Below are 17,918 nucleotides of genomic sequence, written 5' to 3'. Positions count from 1 at the left end.
TCTTTAATTTAACCTTTCTTTAACTAGGCAAGTCAGTGAAGAACAAATTCTTATTTTCAATAATGGCCTGGGTTAACTGCCTGTTCAGGGGCAGAACGACAGATTTGTACCTTGTCAGCTCGGGGGTTTGAAGTTGCAACCTTCCGGTTACTAGTCCAACGCTCTAACCACTAGGCTACCCTGCCGCCCCTAGCCCAGCTGATTTGTTCGGGTCCAGGTTTTGCAGCTCTGTCTGGATTTGGGTGAAGGAGAAGCTGGGAAAGCTTGGGCGAGTAGCTGCAGGGGGGGGGGGGGGGCTGTTGGCCATGGTTGGAGTAGACAGGAGGAAGGCATGGCCAGCCGTTGAGAAATGCTTATTGAAATTTTTGATTATCATGGATTTATCAGTGGTGACCGTGTTACCTAGCCTCAGTGCAGTGGGCAGCTGGGAGTAGGTGCTCTTGTTCTCCATGGACTTTACAGTGTCCCAAAACTCTTAGTTAGAGCTACAGGATGCTAATTTCTGCTTGAAATAGCTAGCTTTTGCTTTCCTGACTGACTGCGTGTATTGGTTCCTGACTTCCCTGAACAGTTGCATATCGCGGGGACTATTCGATGCTATTGCAGTCCGCCACCGGATGTTTTTGTGCTGGTCGAGGGCAGTCAGGTCTGGAGTGAACCAAGAGCTGTATCTGTACTTAATTCTAAATTTTTTGAAAGGGGCATGCTTATTTAAGATGGAGAGGAAATAACTTTTAAAGAATGACCAGGCATCCTCGACTGACGGGAGGAGGTCAATGTCTTTCCAGGATACCTGGGCCAGGTCGATTAGAAAGGCCTGCTCGCAAAAGTGTTTTAGGGAGCGTTTGACAGTGATGAGGGGTGGTCGTTTGACCGCGGACCCATTGTAGATACGGCAATGAGACAGTGATCGCTGAGATCCTGATTGAAAACAGCGGAGGTGTATTTGGAGGGCAAGTTGGTCAAGATAATGTCTATGAGGGTGCCCATGTTTACGGATTTAGGGTTGTACCTGGTGGGTTCCTTGATGATTTGTGTGAGATTGAGGGCATCTAGCTTAGATTGCAGGACTGCCGGGGTGTTAAGCATATCCCAGTTTAGGTCACCGAACAGAACGAACTCTGAAGCTAGATGGAGGGCGATCAATTCACAAGGGCAGCTGTATGACTCAATTTGTTATCTTGCGCATGCAAACCTATGTATTATTTTAATCAGAGTGCTGCAGGTTCTGTGCGTTTTGTTCTGTGTCTTGACCAATCAGATTCACAGAAATCACAGGTTGCGCATGTCAGGCGCAAATCACATAATCTAGCAAAACTCTGCTCCGCTTTCCTCCGGTATGTATTTAGCAAACATGATAACACATCACTCCTGACATACCCAAGCAAGAACTCTCCACGGAAATGTTTCAGCAGCCTACACTTAAACTGTATGGGAAGAAAACTAGAGGATTTCTCAGTCTGACTATGCTACTGATAACAACCGCTGCCTGGAGCTGCATAGTCTACAGCCAATGCGCCCTGTCCCTTCTGACCAGGGTAAACCACATGGTAATGTGGTTTAGGCTATATTCAAACTTGGTCTGGCTGGCTAGGCTACCTTGACCTTTTCAATCCAGAATGATTAACTGAAACGAATCAAACAACACAGAACTGATTACATAAATGGACCGTGTGAGTCCATTTTTAAAACCTCTTCATCCTACCCCCTCCTTTTTCGAACATTCTGTTAAAAATCGCGTAACATTTCAGCGTCCTGCTACTCATGCCAGGAATATAGTATATGCATATGATTAGTATGTGTGGATAGAAAACACTCTGAAGTTTCTAAAACTGGTTAAATCATGGCTGTGACTATAACAGAGCGTGTGTTTCATCGAAAAGCGCAAGAAAAACTGGTCACTGAAAGCTGAAAAAAGTATCCATGCGCCCCTTTCATGTATTGTTTAAAGGAAATCAAATTTAATATGGAGACAGATGCAATTCCTACAGCTTCCACACGATGTCGCCAAAAACGTCATTTTCATTGACAAAAATCCTTTGAGACATTACCAATAGATCCGTCATTCCATCCAGCCTACAACAATCGATTTTGGAAGATTGAAAAATGGACACTGTTTTCTTGAGTAGCTGCTATTGAATACAGATCGCCCAGTGATCAATTTGATCGCTTATTAACGTTTACAAATACCTAAAGTTGGGTTATAAAAGTAGGTTGAAGTGTTTTGTCAAAGAATATAGGCAACTTATATAATTTTTAAACATGACGTTGCGTGTTGGAAGAGAGCTTTTTTCCTGATGCAGACAGACTATACAAATGGATATTTTGGGCATTCATGGACGGATTTAATCGGGAAAAATACCAATTTGTGATGTTTATGGGACATATAGGAGTGCCAACAAAGAATATCATCAAAGGTAATGAATGTTTTATATTTTATTTCTGCGTTTTTGTGTAGCGCCGGCTACGCTAATTATTTTGTTTACGTCGCCTTCAGGCATTTTGGGGTGTTGCATGCTATCAGATAATAGCTTCTCATGCTTTCGCCGAAAAGCATTTAAAAAATCTGACTTGTTGGCTAGATTCACAACGAGTGTAGCTTTAATTCAATACCCTGCATGTGTATTTTAATGAACGTTTGAGTTTTAACGAGTACATTTAGCATTTAGCGTAGCGCATTTGCATTTCCAGGTGCCTACTTGAGACGTCTGCGTCTCAAGTAGGATCAAGAAGTTAATTGCAGTTGTATAGGCCTATATGATGCTAAGCTCAGCCCTGTGAGTTCTGTTGTTTGACAGGTTTTTCATCCACCGAAGGGTCAGGATTTTTTCAAGAATTTCTTTAAAAACCATGTGACCTGTTTCGAAAATATCTGAATACCTAGGCGGCAGGTAGCCTATTGGTTAAGAGCATTGCTGTCACACCCTGGCCATAGAGCGGCTTTAATTCTCTATTTCAGTTAGGCCAGGGTGTGACTAGGGTGGGCATTCTAGTTTCTTTATTTCTATGTTTTCTGTTTCTATGTTTTGGCCGGATATGGTTCTCAATCAGGGACAGCTGTCTATCGTGGTCTCTGATTGGGAATCATACTTAGGCAGCCTGTTTTGCCACCTTAGTTGTGGGTAGTTGTATTGGTTAGTGGCCTGTATAGTCGATGTAAGCGTCACGGTAACGGTCACGGTCCTTATTCCGTGTTTTGTTGGTGACATTTATAAATAAAAAGAAATGTACCACGCTGCACCTTGGTCATTTCCACCCTGACGACGATCGTGACAATTGAACTAGTAACTGAAAGGTCAATGGTTTGAATCCCTGACCTGACTAGGTGAAAACTCTTGTCAGTGTGCCCTTGAGCAAGACTCTTACCCTAACTGTTCCTGTAAGTCGCTGTGGATAAGAGCATCTGCTGAAAATGTAAATCTGGGCCCACTCCCATCAATGCCCATAAAAATACCTTTTCACAACTACTAATTAATCACAGTCAGATCCTATAGGGTCCTGATGCATACCTGGGTTAGGTTACCAGATTAGGAAAAGCTCTGGGCCCCAGGAAAAACGATTTGCCCCACCACTCTGGGACCTGTGGTGCACCTCTGCATCAGGGCATCATCAGTCCCAAAAACCATTTGGTTTCAAAGACTATGTGGTAGTAGGGAGGGAGGGTTGTAAAACATGTGGGGCCAAAATCACTGATGTATTGCAGTTGCAATGAAATTGGCATAAAACACCTAACCATTAACTTGAGGACTCAACCCAAAATAAGGGACTTGTGACTTGACTCGAACTGAGCTGTCAAACTTTACTTGGGACTTACCCATTATTACTTGGGACATGCAACGAAACTCAAAAATTAAGACTTCAGACTTGCTTAGGACTTGCAAAATTGTGAATTGATCCCATCTCTGTTATAATCAGTGAGTGTGCAGTAGGCAGGGCAGAATCTCTGTCGGTGAGATTGCATTGAATATTTTAAATGCTACTTTAAAATAGTTGCACAGCTGACATGTGATGTTGTACTCAGCTACTTTAAAATAGTTACATAGCTGACATATAATGTTGTACTCAGCTACTTTAAAATGGTTACATAGCTGACATATGATGTTGTATTCAGCTACTTTAAAATAGTTGCACAGCTGACATGTAATGTTGTACTCAGCTACTTTAAAATAGTTGCACAGCTGACATGTAATGTTGTACTCAGCTACTTTAAAATAGTTACACAGCTGACATATAATGTTGTACTCAGCTACTTTAAAATGGTTACATAGCTGACATATGATGTTGTATTCAGCTACTTTAAAATAGTTGCACAGCTGACATGTAATGTTGTACTCAGCTACTTTAAAATAGTTACATAGCTGACATATGATGTTGTAGTCAGCTACTTTAAAATGGTTACATAGCTGACATATGATGTTGTATTCAGCTACTTTAAAATGGTTACATAGCTGACATATGATGTTGTATTCAGCTACTTTAAGATAGTTACATAGCTGACATATAATGTTGTATTCAGCTACTTTAAAATGGTTACATAGCTGACATATGACGTTGTATTCAGTAATGAGTGCATGTACCAGCAGGGCAGAAGCATCCGTCGGTGCAGTGTTCCTCACAATGCTGGTTCCTCTTTGGGTTGGAGCAGGTGTCAGTGCAGGGACTACCACACTCCTGGTACTGCATGCTTAAAGGACACGTCTCCACTGCTCAACACAAATAACCAGAGTCACAGATCTGTTTCTGACTCTTCATTACTTCACATTTTCACGTCTTCTTCTATTGACATCATTGGAAGTGAAAATTGGGATTTGCTCCTCAGTTTTCAGTCACATAAATGTAAATACAAGAATGTCAAAGAAGAAGACACTATAGATTACCTAAGGCAAAGCATTATTGCATATCAAAAGTGTTTACTTTGAGTTACAATATAACTGTGGCTGAGGTTGTTTTTATTCTCCAAGATCCAAACTACCAACAGAGCAACACAAACAAACAATCCAGAATAAAAACAAAATGGATGTGTAATGCAAATAATGTTCCCTTACAGCAGAACTGGTCGGTCTTCCACTCCTGGGGTTTCCCCCCTGCATGAGCACACTGGCGGGAGTACTCTGACAGGGTGGGACAGGCGCAGGTGACACTGCTGCTGCTGTTGCCACAGTGACACATGTCTTCTGCACAGGCCTTGATGAAGGAGTCTGTGGCAATCAGGTCCTTACAGCTACTGAAGGCAAGACTGGTGAGAAGCTGCTCACAAAGTTTGGTCTGAAAGGATGAAGAAGAAGAAGAAGAATTACTAGAGGCAACATAGAGGGATTATGTACTGATCAAATGTCAGCCATGATGATATTTTAAACAAACAGTCATGTTTAAATGTAATGAATAAGAAATCTTAAATGTTCAGCTCTAGACTTGTAAATACCTGGTCTTCACACTGCTCAGTGTGAACAGGGATTTCTGTACAGGTTTCTGTTGGGCCATTCATCTTCCAAATATCAGCATAGTCGATTGTCTTCAGATAATCATCTGTAGGAAAAGAACCAGTTTTATCTTACCTGTTTATTTCCCCTTACAAACAGTCTCTGTCATCATGTGTTTTGTGTTTTTGGTAACCCTTTCTTAAAATGGTACCTAGAAAAATACTTTATAACCCCTTCCTAACCCATAGATTGAACCCACACATTCATAAACAGAACAGGAGTGTAATCTGCCCCTCTATGACATTTGGTGATTTTGTTTACCATTCCTATTGAACTCGTTCTGGACTCCGTTGAAGTCTCCACACAGCCCACATGTATGATTCTGGAACTTTGAGTCCAGCTCCACCTATAAAACCAATGGAAAATGACTGAGGGGTAATGCATTGCAAGCTAGCTGTTGAGGCGCCTACAGCAGTTCATATATATGTACATTTCACATACAGCTAGCTAGCCATGCACCTACAGCAGTTCATATGTACTGACATTTCACATTCTTCATCCTGAGATGAATCTGTTCTAGCCTGGGTACCAGTCTGTTTATGCTAATATTCCACTCCTTGTTCTAGCCTGGGTACAAGTCTGTTTATGCTAACATTCCACTCCTTGTTCTAGCCTGGGTACCAGTCTGTTTATGCTAACATTCCACTCCTTGTACTAGCCTTGGTACCAGTCTGTTTATGCTAACATTCCACTCCTTGTTCTAGCCTGGGTACCAGTCTCTTTATGCTAACATTCCACTCCTTGTTCTAGCCTTGGTACCAGTCTCTTTATGATAACATTCCACTCCTTGTTCTAGCCTTGGTACCAGTCTGTTTATGCTAACATTCCACTAATTGTTCTAGCCTGGGTACCAGTCTGTTTATGCTAACATTCCACTCCTTGTTCTAGCCTGGGTACCAGTCTGTTTATAATAACATTCCACCCCCTGTGCTACAAGAATTTCGCTACTTCCGCAATAACATCTGCTATATATGTGTGTGCGGCCAATAGAATGACACTGAGTACAAGGAGTGTGATGTTAGCACACAAGGCACTGTTTTTCAGGCTAGGAATGTACAGATAGGATCAAAACAGAGCATTAGATACCTACATTTAAATTTTATTTTAAAGAGTACATATCACTATTTGTTTCTCTGTTTTTATAATCAGGATTCTATTTTTTGTTGGTTTGTGTTCTATAAACATCTGACAGGGGAGGTGTCTTACAATCCCCTCTGTTTTTTTTTACCTCTCCTGCATATGCACTCTTCCCTTTAAAACCTCATCATGTTGTTAAAACCTTTTAAACTCTCATCATGTTTCCAGGTTGTATCACAACCGGCCGTGATTGGGAGTCCGATAGGGCATCGCACAATTGGCCCAGCGTCATCCGGGTTTGGCCGGGGTAGGCCATCATTGTAAATAATAATTTGTTCTTAACTGACTTGCCTAGTTAAATAAAGGTTAAATAAAAAAAATAAAACTTTGTTAAAATATTTTAAACTCATCATGGTTGTTCAAATCTTTTAAACTCTCATATTTTTGTTAAAACCGTTTAAACTCTCATCATAATGTTTTGTATTTTCTTGTGCGCATTTTTGGAAAATAACAAAATGAAGCATCATATTGATTATGTTTTCGTCATTAAATTGAATGTGAGTTGTCTGAAAACTGGTCTGTCTGCTTTGCAGGTTAGTTTCAGTCTGAGGTTATGATGTCTGAGTACACTGGGGTAATTTACGTACACACGAAGGGGAACGATGATACATACAGTATTTACTCACTACAATGTCAATAGATAGTGAGGCAATGCTGTATGTAACCGTGCAGAAATATAGATTGATTATTGGTCTGTCCTGTCCCATCAGAGGTTAACACTCTGTTCCCACTCTTATCCCAACCATTCCCCTAACACTCTGTTCCCACTCTTATCCCAACCATTCCGCTAACACTGATGTTCCCACTCTTATCCCAACAGTTCCCCTAACACTGATGTTCCCACTCTTATCCCAACAGTTCCCCTTTTCCCCCAGAGTGATTTACAATCAGTGTATTGAACCAAAGCAGGTGAAACAACCACATATCACTGTAGTGTAACAGAAGACGTATGGAAATGAGTAAGCAAACTAAACACATACCCAGAGGGAGTCATCTTCATTCCACATGACGACTAACCCCAGCTTGGCTGTGATCTTCACATAGGAAACGGTCCTCTCAATGAAGACGTTAAACTGACCAAACGGTATGGTGACCCTAGAGGGACAAAACAATAGTGTTCATCAGAGAGGAGAGTCTGTATTCCAACAAGGGTCAAAATGGTCCTTTACAGTATTTTCTTTGTGTTTCTCTTCCTCCCCTGTTGAGACTGTACCAGGTAATAATGTCTGTATAGGATTTCATCAAATGGAATTTCAGCTTGGTAACTTTCATCTGTAAATGCACATCAACTGAACTTCAGAAGAAGAGTTTGACCTCTGAATGCTTTTAGATCACGGATGAACTCACTGTTGCCGGTTGAAACTGACATTATGTAGATTATGTTGAAACAGCAAAAGATTGATCTCAAGATGAGATTAATGATGATGCAACACTGCATCCATGACATTAATGCATTTTTTATAAAACTTGTTATGAATTTTACCTCAAGTCTTCGCACAAATGTAGCAACTGAATGAAGTGAAAAATACTTTCCATTCTTTTTTTCCTACATATGATAAATGCAAGTGAACTCTCTGAATAAAATGAATCCCATTGGATGTAGATAAGTTATAACAAGCCCCAGTATCATTTACTTCTATGTATTTTACACATCTAAGAGCCAATGGTTTTACACATCTGAGATCCATTGTGGACTAGACTGGGAACTCACTGTAATCCGTTGACGCTGACGTTACCGTTGGCCAGCTCCACGAAGGTTCCATCCAGCTTCAAAGAAACCTTAATAATAATAATAGTAGGACATTTTATTTGACAGACGCCTTTCAGGACCCTCAAGGTCACCTTACATTAAGATCATAGAGCAATAAAAACTATTAATCAATACTGCAATTTAAAAACAATTAATCAATAGTGAAATTTAAAAACAATTAATCAATAGTGAAATTTAAAACAATTAATCAATACTGCAATTTAAAAACAATTAATCAATAGTGCAATGTAAAACAATTAATCAATAGTGAAATTGAATAACCATCAAAGGACTGATCACAAAGGAATACCTTGGTGATGGTGGGCAGCCCATCTACCTCCCCGCGCTGCAGCTGAATGTTAAAGGCCTCGTAGCCACTGCTGCTCTTACACAACGACGACAGCACGTAGTTACAGGTGTAGGGCAGCTGGAAGAGGTCTCCATCGTAGGTTTTGTAGTGGTAGTTACCCCATGTGCTGCAGACCTGCCCGTTATGAGTGGGACTTGCTCCTGCTGCATGGGGGGAAATGTACAGTATAGTTGCACCATTCATGTCTGAATGTAAGATGTATAATATAACAGTAGAGTAGAATATAGATATTTGAGTATTTGGTGACATATTCAACAACACAAATTACCTGATACGATTTGCAGTTTGGAATCATATAGACTCCCAATGGAAGTCATGTCTGGAATCATAACTGGAAATAGACAGGGAACAAGTCTTATTTTGCTTCTAACCCAGCTCCTCTTTAGTTCCTCAACTATGCTACATGACTTATCCTAAAGTGATATTAAAATGTATTTCATCATATCTTGTCTTACCAGTCTCAGAATGTGCAGCAGATAGTCCGAAGACCAGAGCGATCCACGGCTTCACCCATTGGAGTGCCATGATGGTTCTTCTAACGAGTCGTCCTGGTCCACCTGAACAGGTACTCTTCCTGTTCCTACTGATACCGTGAGGCACCAGGTGCCTGCTTTTAAACTACTACACTCAAGGAAGTATCTCCACTCAAGGAAGTACCTTGATGATTCTGTGATACTTGATTCTGTATCTAAGGAGGGTAATGTGTTTTTATCATAATAATCCTTAGATCACTATCAATATTCCTGAGATGTAGGGTATGTCCCGAATGTGTTCCCTATACAATGAGTGTACATAACATTAAGACTGTAGGTGAAAGCTGTGGTCCCTGATTGATGTCACCTGTTAAATCCACTTCAATCAGTGTAGATGAACAGTGAAGGGAAAGAGACAGGTTAAAGAAGGATGTTTAAGACTTAATGGAGATTTGAGATATGGATTGTGTGTGTGCCATTCAGAGGTTAAATAGGCAAGACAAAACATGTATCTTAAGTGCCTTTGAGCGGGGTTTGGTGGTAGCTGCCAGGCACACCAGTTTGTGTCAAGAACTGCAACGCTGCCGGGTCTATCACGCTTAACACTTTGTGTCTGTATCAAGAATATTCCAACACCCAAAGGACATCTAGCCGACTTGACACATTTGTGGGAAGCATCGGAGTCAACTTGGGCCAGCATCCCTGTGGAACGCTTTCGACACCTTGTAGAGTCCATGCCGTGATGAATTGTATGTGATCCTAACTATGTACAGGGAGGTACCGATACAGAGGCAATGTGCAGGGAGCACCGGTTAGTTGAGGTAATATGTACATGCAGGTAGAGTTATTAAAGTGACTATGCATAGATAATAACAACATAATATTTTGGTGACTTTGATTGTATTGCATCTATACCTGACCCAGATTTAGCTCTGAACCACTTCACAAATGTTTTCAATTGTGTTGTAGATTAACATGCTCCCTTTACAAAACTGTAGAATTAAAAATCAGTTTTGCCCTTGATTCAGTCCAGAGCTATCTGAAGTCATACACAACAGAGATGCTGCCTGGGCCAAAACTAGATTCACAGACTCGGGGCCCAGACTGGCAGTCTTTCAGGAGATCGAGAAATTTCAGTGTAAAATGAGTTAAAAAAGCTAAATCAGATTATTATGTTGATTCACTATCTGAATGTACAGGGAACCCAGCTAAATTCTGGAAAGCTGTTAAATCACTGAAGGGTTGTGTCTCCTCTTCTCTCCACAAAGACATTAATTTAGATTCTGGCCCTATTACTGACAAAATGGATGTCATGAATGCATTTAAATCACCACTTTATCCATGCAGGCTTTATATTTGAATGTATTTCAAAGCCAGCTCTTGAAAAGAGTCGTTTGGATGTAGATGATGTAGAATGACACTGAAAATGCTGGTCTGGAGTTGTGTTTTTTGGAAATTCACTGATAAAGAAGTCCAAGGATGCTTAGTTAACAATTAGACATGATAAAATCCACAGGGGTTGATCCATTTGGATCCTGGTCTGCTGAAGTGTGCAGCTCCCCTTATTACTGGCTCTGCAGACCACGTGTTTTATTTACCATTGTTACCAGGAAGTGTTCCAAAAGCATGGAAACCTGTGTATGTGCTGCCACTCCATAAGGGTGGGGATACGAATGATCACGACCTGATCTGTTTCACCTGTTCTTGTGATTGTCTCCACCCCCTCCAGGTGTTGCTTATTTTCCCCAGTGTATTTATCCCTGTGTTTCCTGTCGCTCTGTACCAGTGTATTTATCCCTGTGTTTCCTGTCTCTCTGTGCCAGTGTATTTATCCCTGTGTTTCCTGTCTCTCTGTACCAGTGTATTTATCCCTGTGTTTCCTGTCTCTCTGGGCCAGTGTATTTATCCCTGTGTTTCCTGTCTCTCTGTACCAGTGTATTTATCCCTGTGTTTCCTGTCTCTCTGTACCAGTGTATTTATCCCTGTGTTTCCTGTCTCTCTGTACCAGTGTATTTATCCCTGTGTTTCCTGTCTCTCTGTACCAGTGTATTTATCCCTGTGTTTCCTGTCTCTCTGTACCAGTGTATTTATCCCTGTGTTTCCTGTCTCTCTGTACCAGTGTATTTATCCCTGTGTTTCCTGTCTCTCTGTACCAGTTCGTCTTGTATGTTTAGTCAAGTCAAATAGCGTCTTTTCCCCGTTCTCCTTTTTCTAGTCCTCCCAGTTTTTACTCTTGACTGTTTCTGGACTTTGTACCCGCCTGCCTGACCACTCTGCCTGTCTTGACCACGAGCCTGCTACTCTGTACCTCCTGGACTCTGATCTGGTGTTGACCTTTTTTGCCTGTCCACGACCATTCTCTTGTCTACTCCTTTTGGATTGATAAACATTGTAAGACTCCAACCATCTGCCTCCTGTGTCTGTATCTGGGTCTCGCCTTGTGCCTTGATAATCACCCCATTTCAAGACTTGCTCAGCTAAGATTCTTAAATCCTTGGTTAATGTACAACTTTGTTCCTTTTTATCTGATAATTGTATTCTTAATATTAACCAGTCAGGGTTTAGGCCTGGGTACTACCACACCAACCACGCTAGTTTGTTAATGACCATGTCAATGCCTTGGATGCTAAAAAGAGCTTTGCTGCCTTGTTCATTGACCTTTGAAAGACGTTTGACACTGTTGATCTGTTTTGTGGAAGAAATTACAAATAAGAGAGAGATTGTTTCGCCCTGCATTGGATTTTGGTTTTGGTGTTTACATGCATGTGGCAACCTCTGTTTTAAAACCCTTGGACACAGTCTACCATTCAGCGATACGTTTTATCACAGCGGACAATTTTAGGACTCATAATTGTAGTCTGTACAAAAAATATGGGCTGGACCTCTCTGTCTGTAAGAAGAAAGCTGCATTCTCTTATTTATTTACACAGTAATCTGACAGAAACTACCTCTATATGTAACATCATTAATTAAGATTAAAAATCATAAGTTACCCGTTCACAGGAATGGATAGCCCTAGAACAGATTGTCTAGCCCAGCTGATTTGTATGGGGTCCAGGTTTTGTAGCTCTTTCAGAACATCAGCTATCTGGATTTGGGTGAAGGAGAAGCTGAGGAGGCTAGGGCAAGTAGCTGTGGGGTGGGTGGAGCTGTTTGCAGGGGTAGCCAGAAGGAAAGCATGGCTAGCCGTAGAGAAATGCTTTTTGCAATTTTCGATTATCATGGATTTATCGGTGGTGACCGTGTTACCTAGCCTCAATGCAGTGGACAGCTAGGAGGAGGTGCTTGTTCTCCATGGACTTGACAGTGTCCCAAATCTTTTTGGAGTTAGGATGCAAATTTCTGTTTGAAAAAGCTAGCCTTTGCTTTCCCGACTGACTCCAGTGTCATTTTGCGTATCAGTTCATAAACCATATGCCATGCAATCGGTATGTCAAAAATATCTTCCCAACTATTTTGCAATCTATATGGCACGGCTGTCAATTTTTGGGTCCTTAAATTGAACTGGTATAGTTTTTTGTTTTCACAATTTTCATTAACCAATTTTGTTCTTTAATGCAGGGCCGACAGAAAAGTTCCTTGCTTTTTCCCCTTCCACTTTCCTCTTACATTTTTGCGGTAATACCAATTAGTTGGTTGTATTTTGGGAAGAGCAGACATTTCCATATGTTTTAGTTAGTCTTATTTATAAAATTTATGAAGATTATACCTTAGTTTTTTTTTGTTTTTTTTTGTCATTTCTGGTGGATTAAATTGAAATTGCATCAAACTTTCTATGGTTTGTTTTAAAAATAGCGATATTTGAGAGATGATTACCTTTTCTAATAACTGAGTGAGAGGTTGTAATCTGAATAAAGGGGGAAAGGCCTTTCTTGAACATAGGGTGAGACATACTTACTAATTTGCTAGAGAAGCAGTTGTCACATCCTGACCTTAGTTCCTTTGTTATGTTTCTTGTTTAGGTTGGTCAGGGCGTGAGTTGAGGTGGGCATTCTATGTGTTGTTCTAGTTTTGGTTTTCTATGTGTTTGGCCTGGTATGGTTCTCAATCAGAGGCAGCTGTCAATTGTTGTCTCTGATTGAGAACCATATTTAGGTAGCCTGTTTTTCCCACTTGATTTGTGGGTAGTTGTTTTCTGTTTAGTGTATGTCACTTTACAGAACTGTTTCGTTTCATTCGCCGGTGTTATTTTGTTCAGTGTTCTATGTTTAATATGAACATGGACACGTACCACGCTGCACATTGGTCCGATCTCTCCTACTCCTCCTCAGACGAGGACGACGAACGTTACATCAGTTTGGATTTAAGTATAAGTTTTGTATGACCCGTGGCCTTTAGTGAGAGGTCTAATGCTTTAATATTTAATCATTTCTGCCCTCTGAATTCATATTCGTTATATAAATAGGCCATTTAATTTTGTCTGGCTTGCCTCACAAATAAAATGAATATTTTTTTCTTATATAATTTACAAAACAGTTCGATAGATGTCGGCAAGACCATCAGCGCAAATGTAAACTGGGATATGACTAAAGAGATAATCGGGGTGATTTTTACACAAATAGACAAATAGAGATCTTGGAAAGGACAATACCTATCTATTTTTTGCTAATTTATTGGAGTTTATTTATTTATTTCGGGATAAACACATCACCATCCACATCACCATCAGACCATTGTATTGGTAAACTACATGGTAAAGTAAAAGTAATCTTTTTTTTTGTGATCCAATACCTAATATATCATAATTTGGTTGTAATCCGGAGAGGTTATATAAAGTATCTATTTCCTCTATGAGGCTGTGGAGGGATCCAAGTTGTGCATTTCAAAGAAAACATGAATCATCAGCGTACAATGACACCTTTGTTTTTAAACCCTGGATTTCTAATCTCTTAATATTATTGTTGGATTTGATTTTAATACTGTAGTTCAAATTTCAATGGCCATAATAGATATGCCGATAGTGGACAACCATTGTTTTACTCCTCTTGACAGTTTAAAACTTTCGGAGAAGCAGCCTTTATTTTATTGTTTTACTCCATATGTAACTCTGTGTTGTCTGTTCACGCTGCTTTGCTTTATCTTGGCCATATCGCAGTTGCAAATGAGAACTTGTTCTCAATTAGCCTACCTGGTTAAATAAAGGTGAAATAAATCAAATAAAATGTACTATTTTACACCTAGCGTTACAATAGATGATTTTAACCCATTTTAATTAAGGAGATTCTCCAAATTTGAAATGTTCCAGGCATTTGTATATAAACTCCAGTCACACTTTATCGAAAGCCTTTTCATAGTCTGCTGTGAATCGTAGGCCTGGTTTCCCAGAGTTTTCATAATGTTCTATTGTTTCCAGTACTTCTATTATCTCCAATGTGTCCATGGAAAAAGAACTGTCTGATTGGAATGAATAATGTCCGACAATACCTTTTTTTAAATCTATGCGCTATACATGTTGCTAGAATTTTTACATCACAACACTGAAGAGTAAGGGGCCTCCAATTTTTTTTAATGGACTGGATCTTTATATTTCGCACTTGTATCCTGTTTCAGTAATAATGATATCAGACCTTCTTGTTGAGTGTCTGATAATCTGCCATTAACATAGGAGTGGTTATAACATGCTATGAATGGTCCTCTGAGTACATCAAAAAAGGTTTGGTATACTGCCATCAAGCCCTGGAGTTTTCCCAGACTTAAAGGCTTTAATCGCATCAATAAGTTCCTCCTCTGTACTTTGGCATTTCACATGAGTCTTTCTGTACACAATGTTATATTATTCATAGAAAAAGGAGATGGAGGAGACTGAAAAAAAAATATATGCTTAAAGTTCTTTGCTTCCTCTTTAAAATATAATTTGTAACAAATTTTAGTAAATTATTTATGTATGTGGAAGATTAAAACATATTTTGGGACACTTTTCCCCAATTGTCCATCCAGTTTGCTTCATTTCATTATTATAATATATTACACTCTTTTTGTTTTTTACTCTAACTCTGAGCCTCTATGGTACAGTTTTTATTGCTATCTATCTGTTCTGTTTGACCGTCTATTTCCTTTGTTAGTATGGACTCCTTTGACCTGCTCTTGTTTTAGAGATGAGTGCTGAATTGCATGGCCTCTAAAAGGCACATTTAAAAGTGTACCACACAATACATTTCCAATATCCTGGTCCACGTGGAAGTTCAGTAAGAGTAATGTAAATGTCAATTATCTGATGGTCCGACCGCATTCTATCTCCTATCAACTTTGTAAACTTTTGGTGCCAATGAGAATAACATAAGAAAGAAGTCAACTAGCAACTAGGCAACTAACTCCACTACTCCACCCACTAAAGCCCCTCCCCATCCCTAGTTGGGTTGTCATCAAAGTAAGCAGCAAACCTCCCCCATCCCCCTTGGATCCCTAGGCCCCCTGAGAGGCCAGGACCCATCTTTTGAAAGGAGCACATAGTGCCAGCAACCCACAGAACAGAAGCAGATCAACCGCTAAATATATTTCCGATGCTCTCACCTCAATTTGTTTTATATATTGCCATTAAAAAATATAGACATATTCAAATATCCTACGTATCTAATTTTCAGAATTTACAATAATAATAATGTCGACAGTTTGTGCAAAGGATTGTTACCTATAACCAGGACGGCCAATGCATTACATTACTTTTTTGTCAAGTAATTATTATTTTAGCAAACAATTATTGCTATTCCTCCTATATTGTCCCTGCAGCATACCACCCTGCAGCATACCACCCTGCAGCATACCACCCTGGAGCATACCACCCTGGAGCATACCACCCTGGAGCATACCACCCTGCAGCATACCACCCTGGAGCATACCACCCTGCAGCATACCACCCTGGAGCATACCACCCTGGAGCATACCACCCTGCAGCATACCACCCTGGAGCATACCACCCTGGAGCATACCACCCTGGAGCATACCACTGCTGGCTTGCTTCTGAAGGTAAGCAGGTTTGGTCCTGGTCAGTCCCTGGATGGGAGACCAGATGCTGCTGGAAGTGGTGTTGGAGGGCCAGTAGGAGGCATGCTTTCCTCTGGTCTAAAAATATCCCAATTCCCCAGGGCAGTGATTGGGGACACTGCCCTATGGATGGTGCTGTCTTTCAGATGGGACATTAAACGGGTATCCTGACTCTCGGAGGTCATTAAAGATCCCATGGCACTTGTTGTAAGAGTAGGGGTGTTAACCCTGGTGTCCTGGCTAAATTCCCAATCTGGCCCTCAAACCATCAAGGTCACCTAATCAATCAATCAATCAAATTTATGTTATATAGCCCTTCGTACATCAGCTGATATCTCAAAGTGCTGTACAGAAACCCAGCCTAAAACCCCAAACAGCAAGCAATGCAGGTGAAGAAGCACGGTGGCTAGGAAAAACTCCCTAGAAAGGCCAAAACCTAGGAAGAAACCTAGAGAGGAACCAGGCTATGTGGGGTGGCCAGTCCTCTTCTGGCTGTGCCGGGTGGAGATTATAACAAAACATGGTCAAGATGTTCAAATGTTCATAAATGACCAGCATGGTCGAATAATAATAAGGCAGAATAGTTGAAACTGGAGCAGCAGCACAGTCAGGTGGACTGGGGACAGCAAGGAGTCATCATGTCAGGTATTCCTGGGGCATGGTCCTAGGGCTCAGGTCCTCCGAGAGAGAGAAAGAAAGAGAGAATTAGAGAGAGCATATGTGGGATGGCCAGTCCTCTTCTGGCTGTGCCGGGTGGAGATTATAACAGAACATGGCCAAGATGTTCAAATGTTCATAAATGATCAGCATGGTCGAATAATAATAAGGCAGAACAGTTGAAACTGGAGCAGCAGCACAGCCAGGTGGACTGGGGACAGCAAGGAGTCATCATGTCAGGTAGTCCTGGGGCATGGTCCTAGGGCTTAGGTCCTCCGAGAGAGAGAAAGAGAGAAGGAGAGAATTAGAGAACGCACACTTAGATTCACACAGGACACCGAATAGGACAGGAGAAGTACTCCAGATATAACAAACTGACCCTAGCCCCCCGACACATAAACTACTGCAGCATAAATACTGGAGGCTGAGACATCTAATAATCCCTAGTTTACAATTGGCTCATTCATCCCCCTCCTCTCCCCTGTAACTATTCCCCAGGTCGTTGCTATAAATTAAAACGTGTTCTCAGTCAACTTACCTGGTAAAATAACAGATAAATAAATGATGCTTTTGTGTTCCAATTAGTCATATATTTGAAAGTGTGTTATTTTGCTAGTTATCCTTTCTTCTAATGCTGTCTTTTCCATTTATAAAATACTATAAATGGAAAATTGAACACTAGTAATTGTATGTCCCTATCTTGTAATTGTACTTTATTTATTTAACAATAATTTTATTTTATTGCTTTTCTAATCTTCCGTTCAGTATTATTTCAATCCCTACCATGAAAGTTTGTGTTAGTCTTATTATGGGAGGCGGCAGGTTAGCCTAGTGGTTAGAGCGTTGGACTAGTAACCGAAAGGTTCCAAGTTCAAATCCCCGAGCTGACAAGGAACAAATCTGTCGTTCTGCCCCTGAACAAGGCTGTTTCCTAAACCGTCAATGTAATTAAGAATTTGTTCTTAATTAACTGACTTAAAGGTAAAAAATTTAAAAATAAACTGGACCACGAAGTTGTAGGATCAAACCCTAGGTCTCTGGTCAGAAGTAGTGCACTATATAGGGAATAG

General features: G+C 40.5%; 1 protein-coding gene across 1 annotated transcript in view; it reads right to left on the bottom strand.

Annotated features, from left to right (window-relative positions):
* The window catches only part of LOC139378587 (mucin-2-like), a 37,560-nt gene extending 28,247 nt beyond the window's left edge, over positions 1 to 9,313 (bottom strand). Inside the window, exons 1-9 of the mRNA XM_071120887.1 lie at positions 9,193 to 9,313; positions 9,006 to 9,068; positions 8,678 to 8,880; positions 8,329 to 8,396; positions 7,598 to 7,712; positions 5,742 to 5,826; positions 5,423 to 5,526; positions 5,046 to 5,265; positions 4,578 to 4,703 (exon numbers count right to left, since the gene is read on the bottom strand). Coding sequence (XP_070976988.1) covers positions 4,578 to 4,703; positions 5,046 to 5,265; positions 5,423 to 5,526; positions 5,742 to 5,826; positions 7,598 to 7,712; positions 8,329 to 8,396; positions 8,678 to 8,880; positions 9,006 to 9,068; positions 9,193 to 9,262 — 1,054 coding nt within the window. The 5' untranslated portion in view covers positions 9,263 to 9,313. The remainder of the gene's footprint in view (positions 1 to 4,577; positions 4,704 to 5,045; positions 5,266 to 5,422; positions 5,527 to 5,741; positions 5,827 to 7,597; positions 7,713 to 8,328; positions 8,397 to 8,677; positions 8,881 to 9,005; positions 9,069 to 9,192) is intronic.
* Between the last annotated feature and the right edge of the window lie 8,605 nt (positions 9,314 to 17,918).

This window comes from Oncorhynchus clarkii, chromosome 2, assembly GCF_045791955.1.
Source record: "Oncorhynchus clarkii lewisi isolate Uvic-CL-2024 chromosome 2, UVic_Ocla_1.0, whole genome shotgun sequence".
NCBI classification, from domain to species: domain Eukaryota; kingdom Metazoa; phylum Chordata; class Actinopteri; order Salmoniformes; family Salmonidae; genus Oncorhynchus; species Oncorhynchus clarkii.
This window is presented reverse-complemented; position numbering and strand designations above follow the sequence as displayed.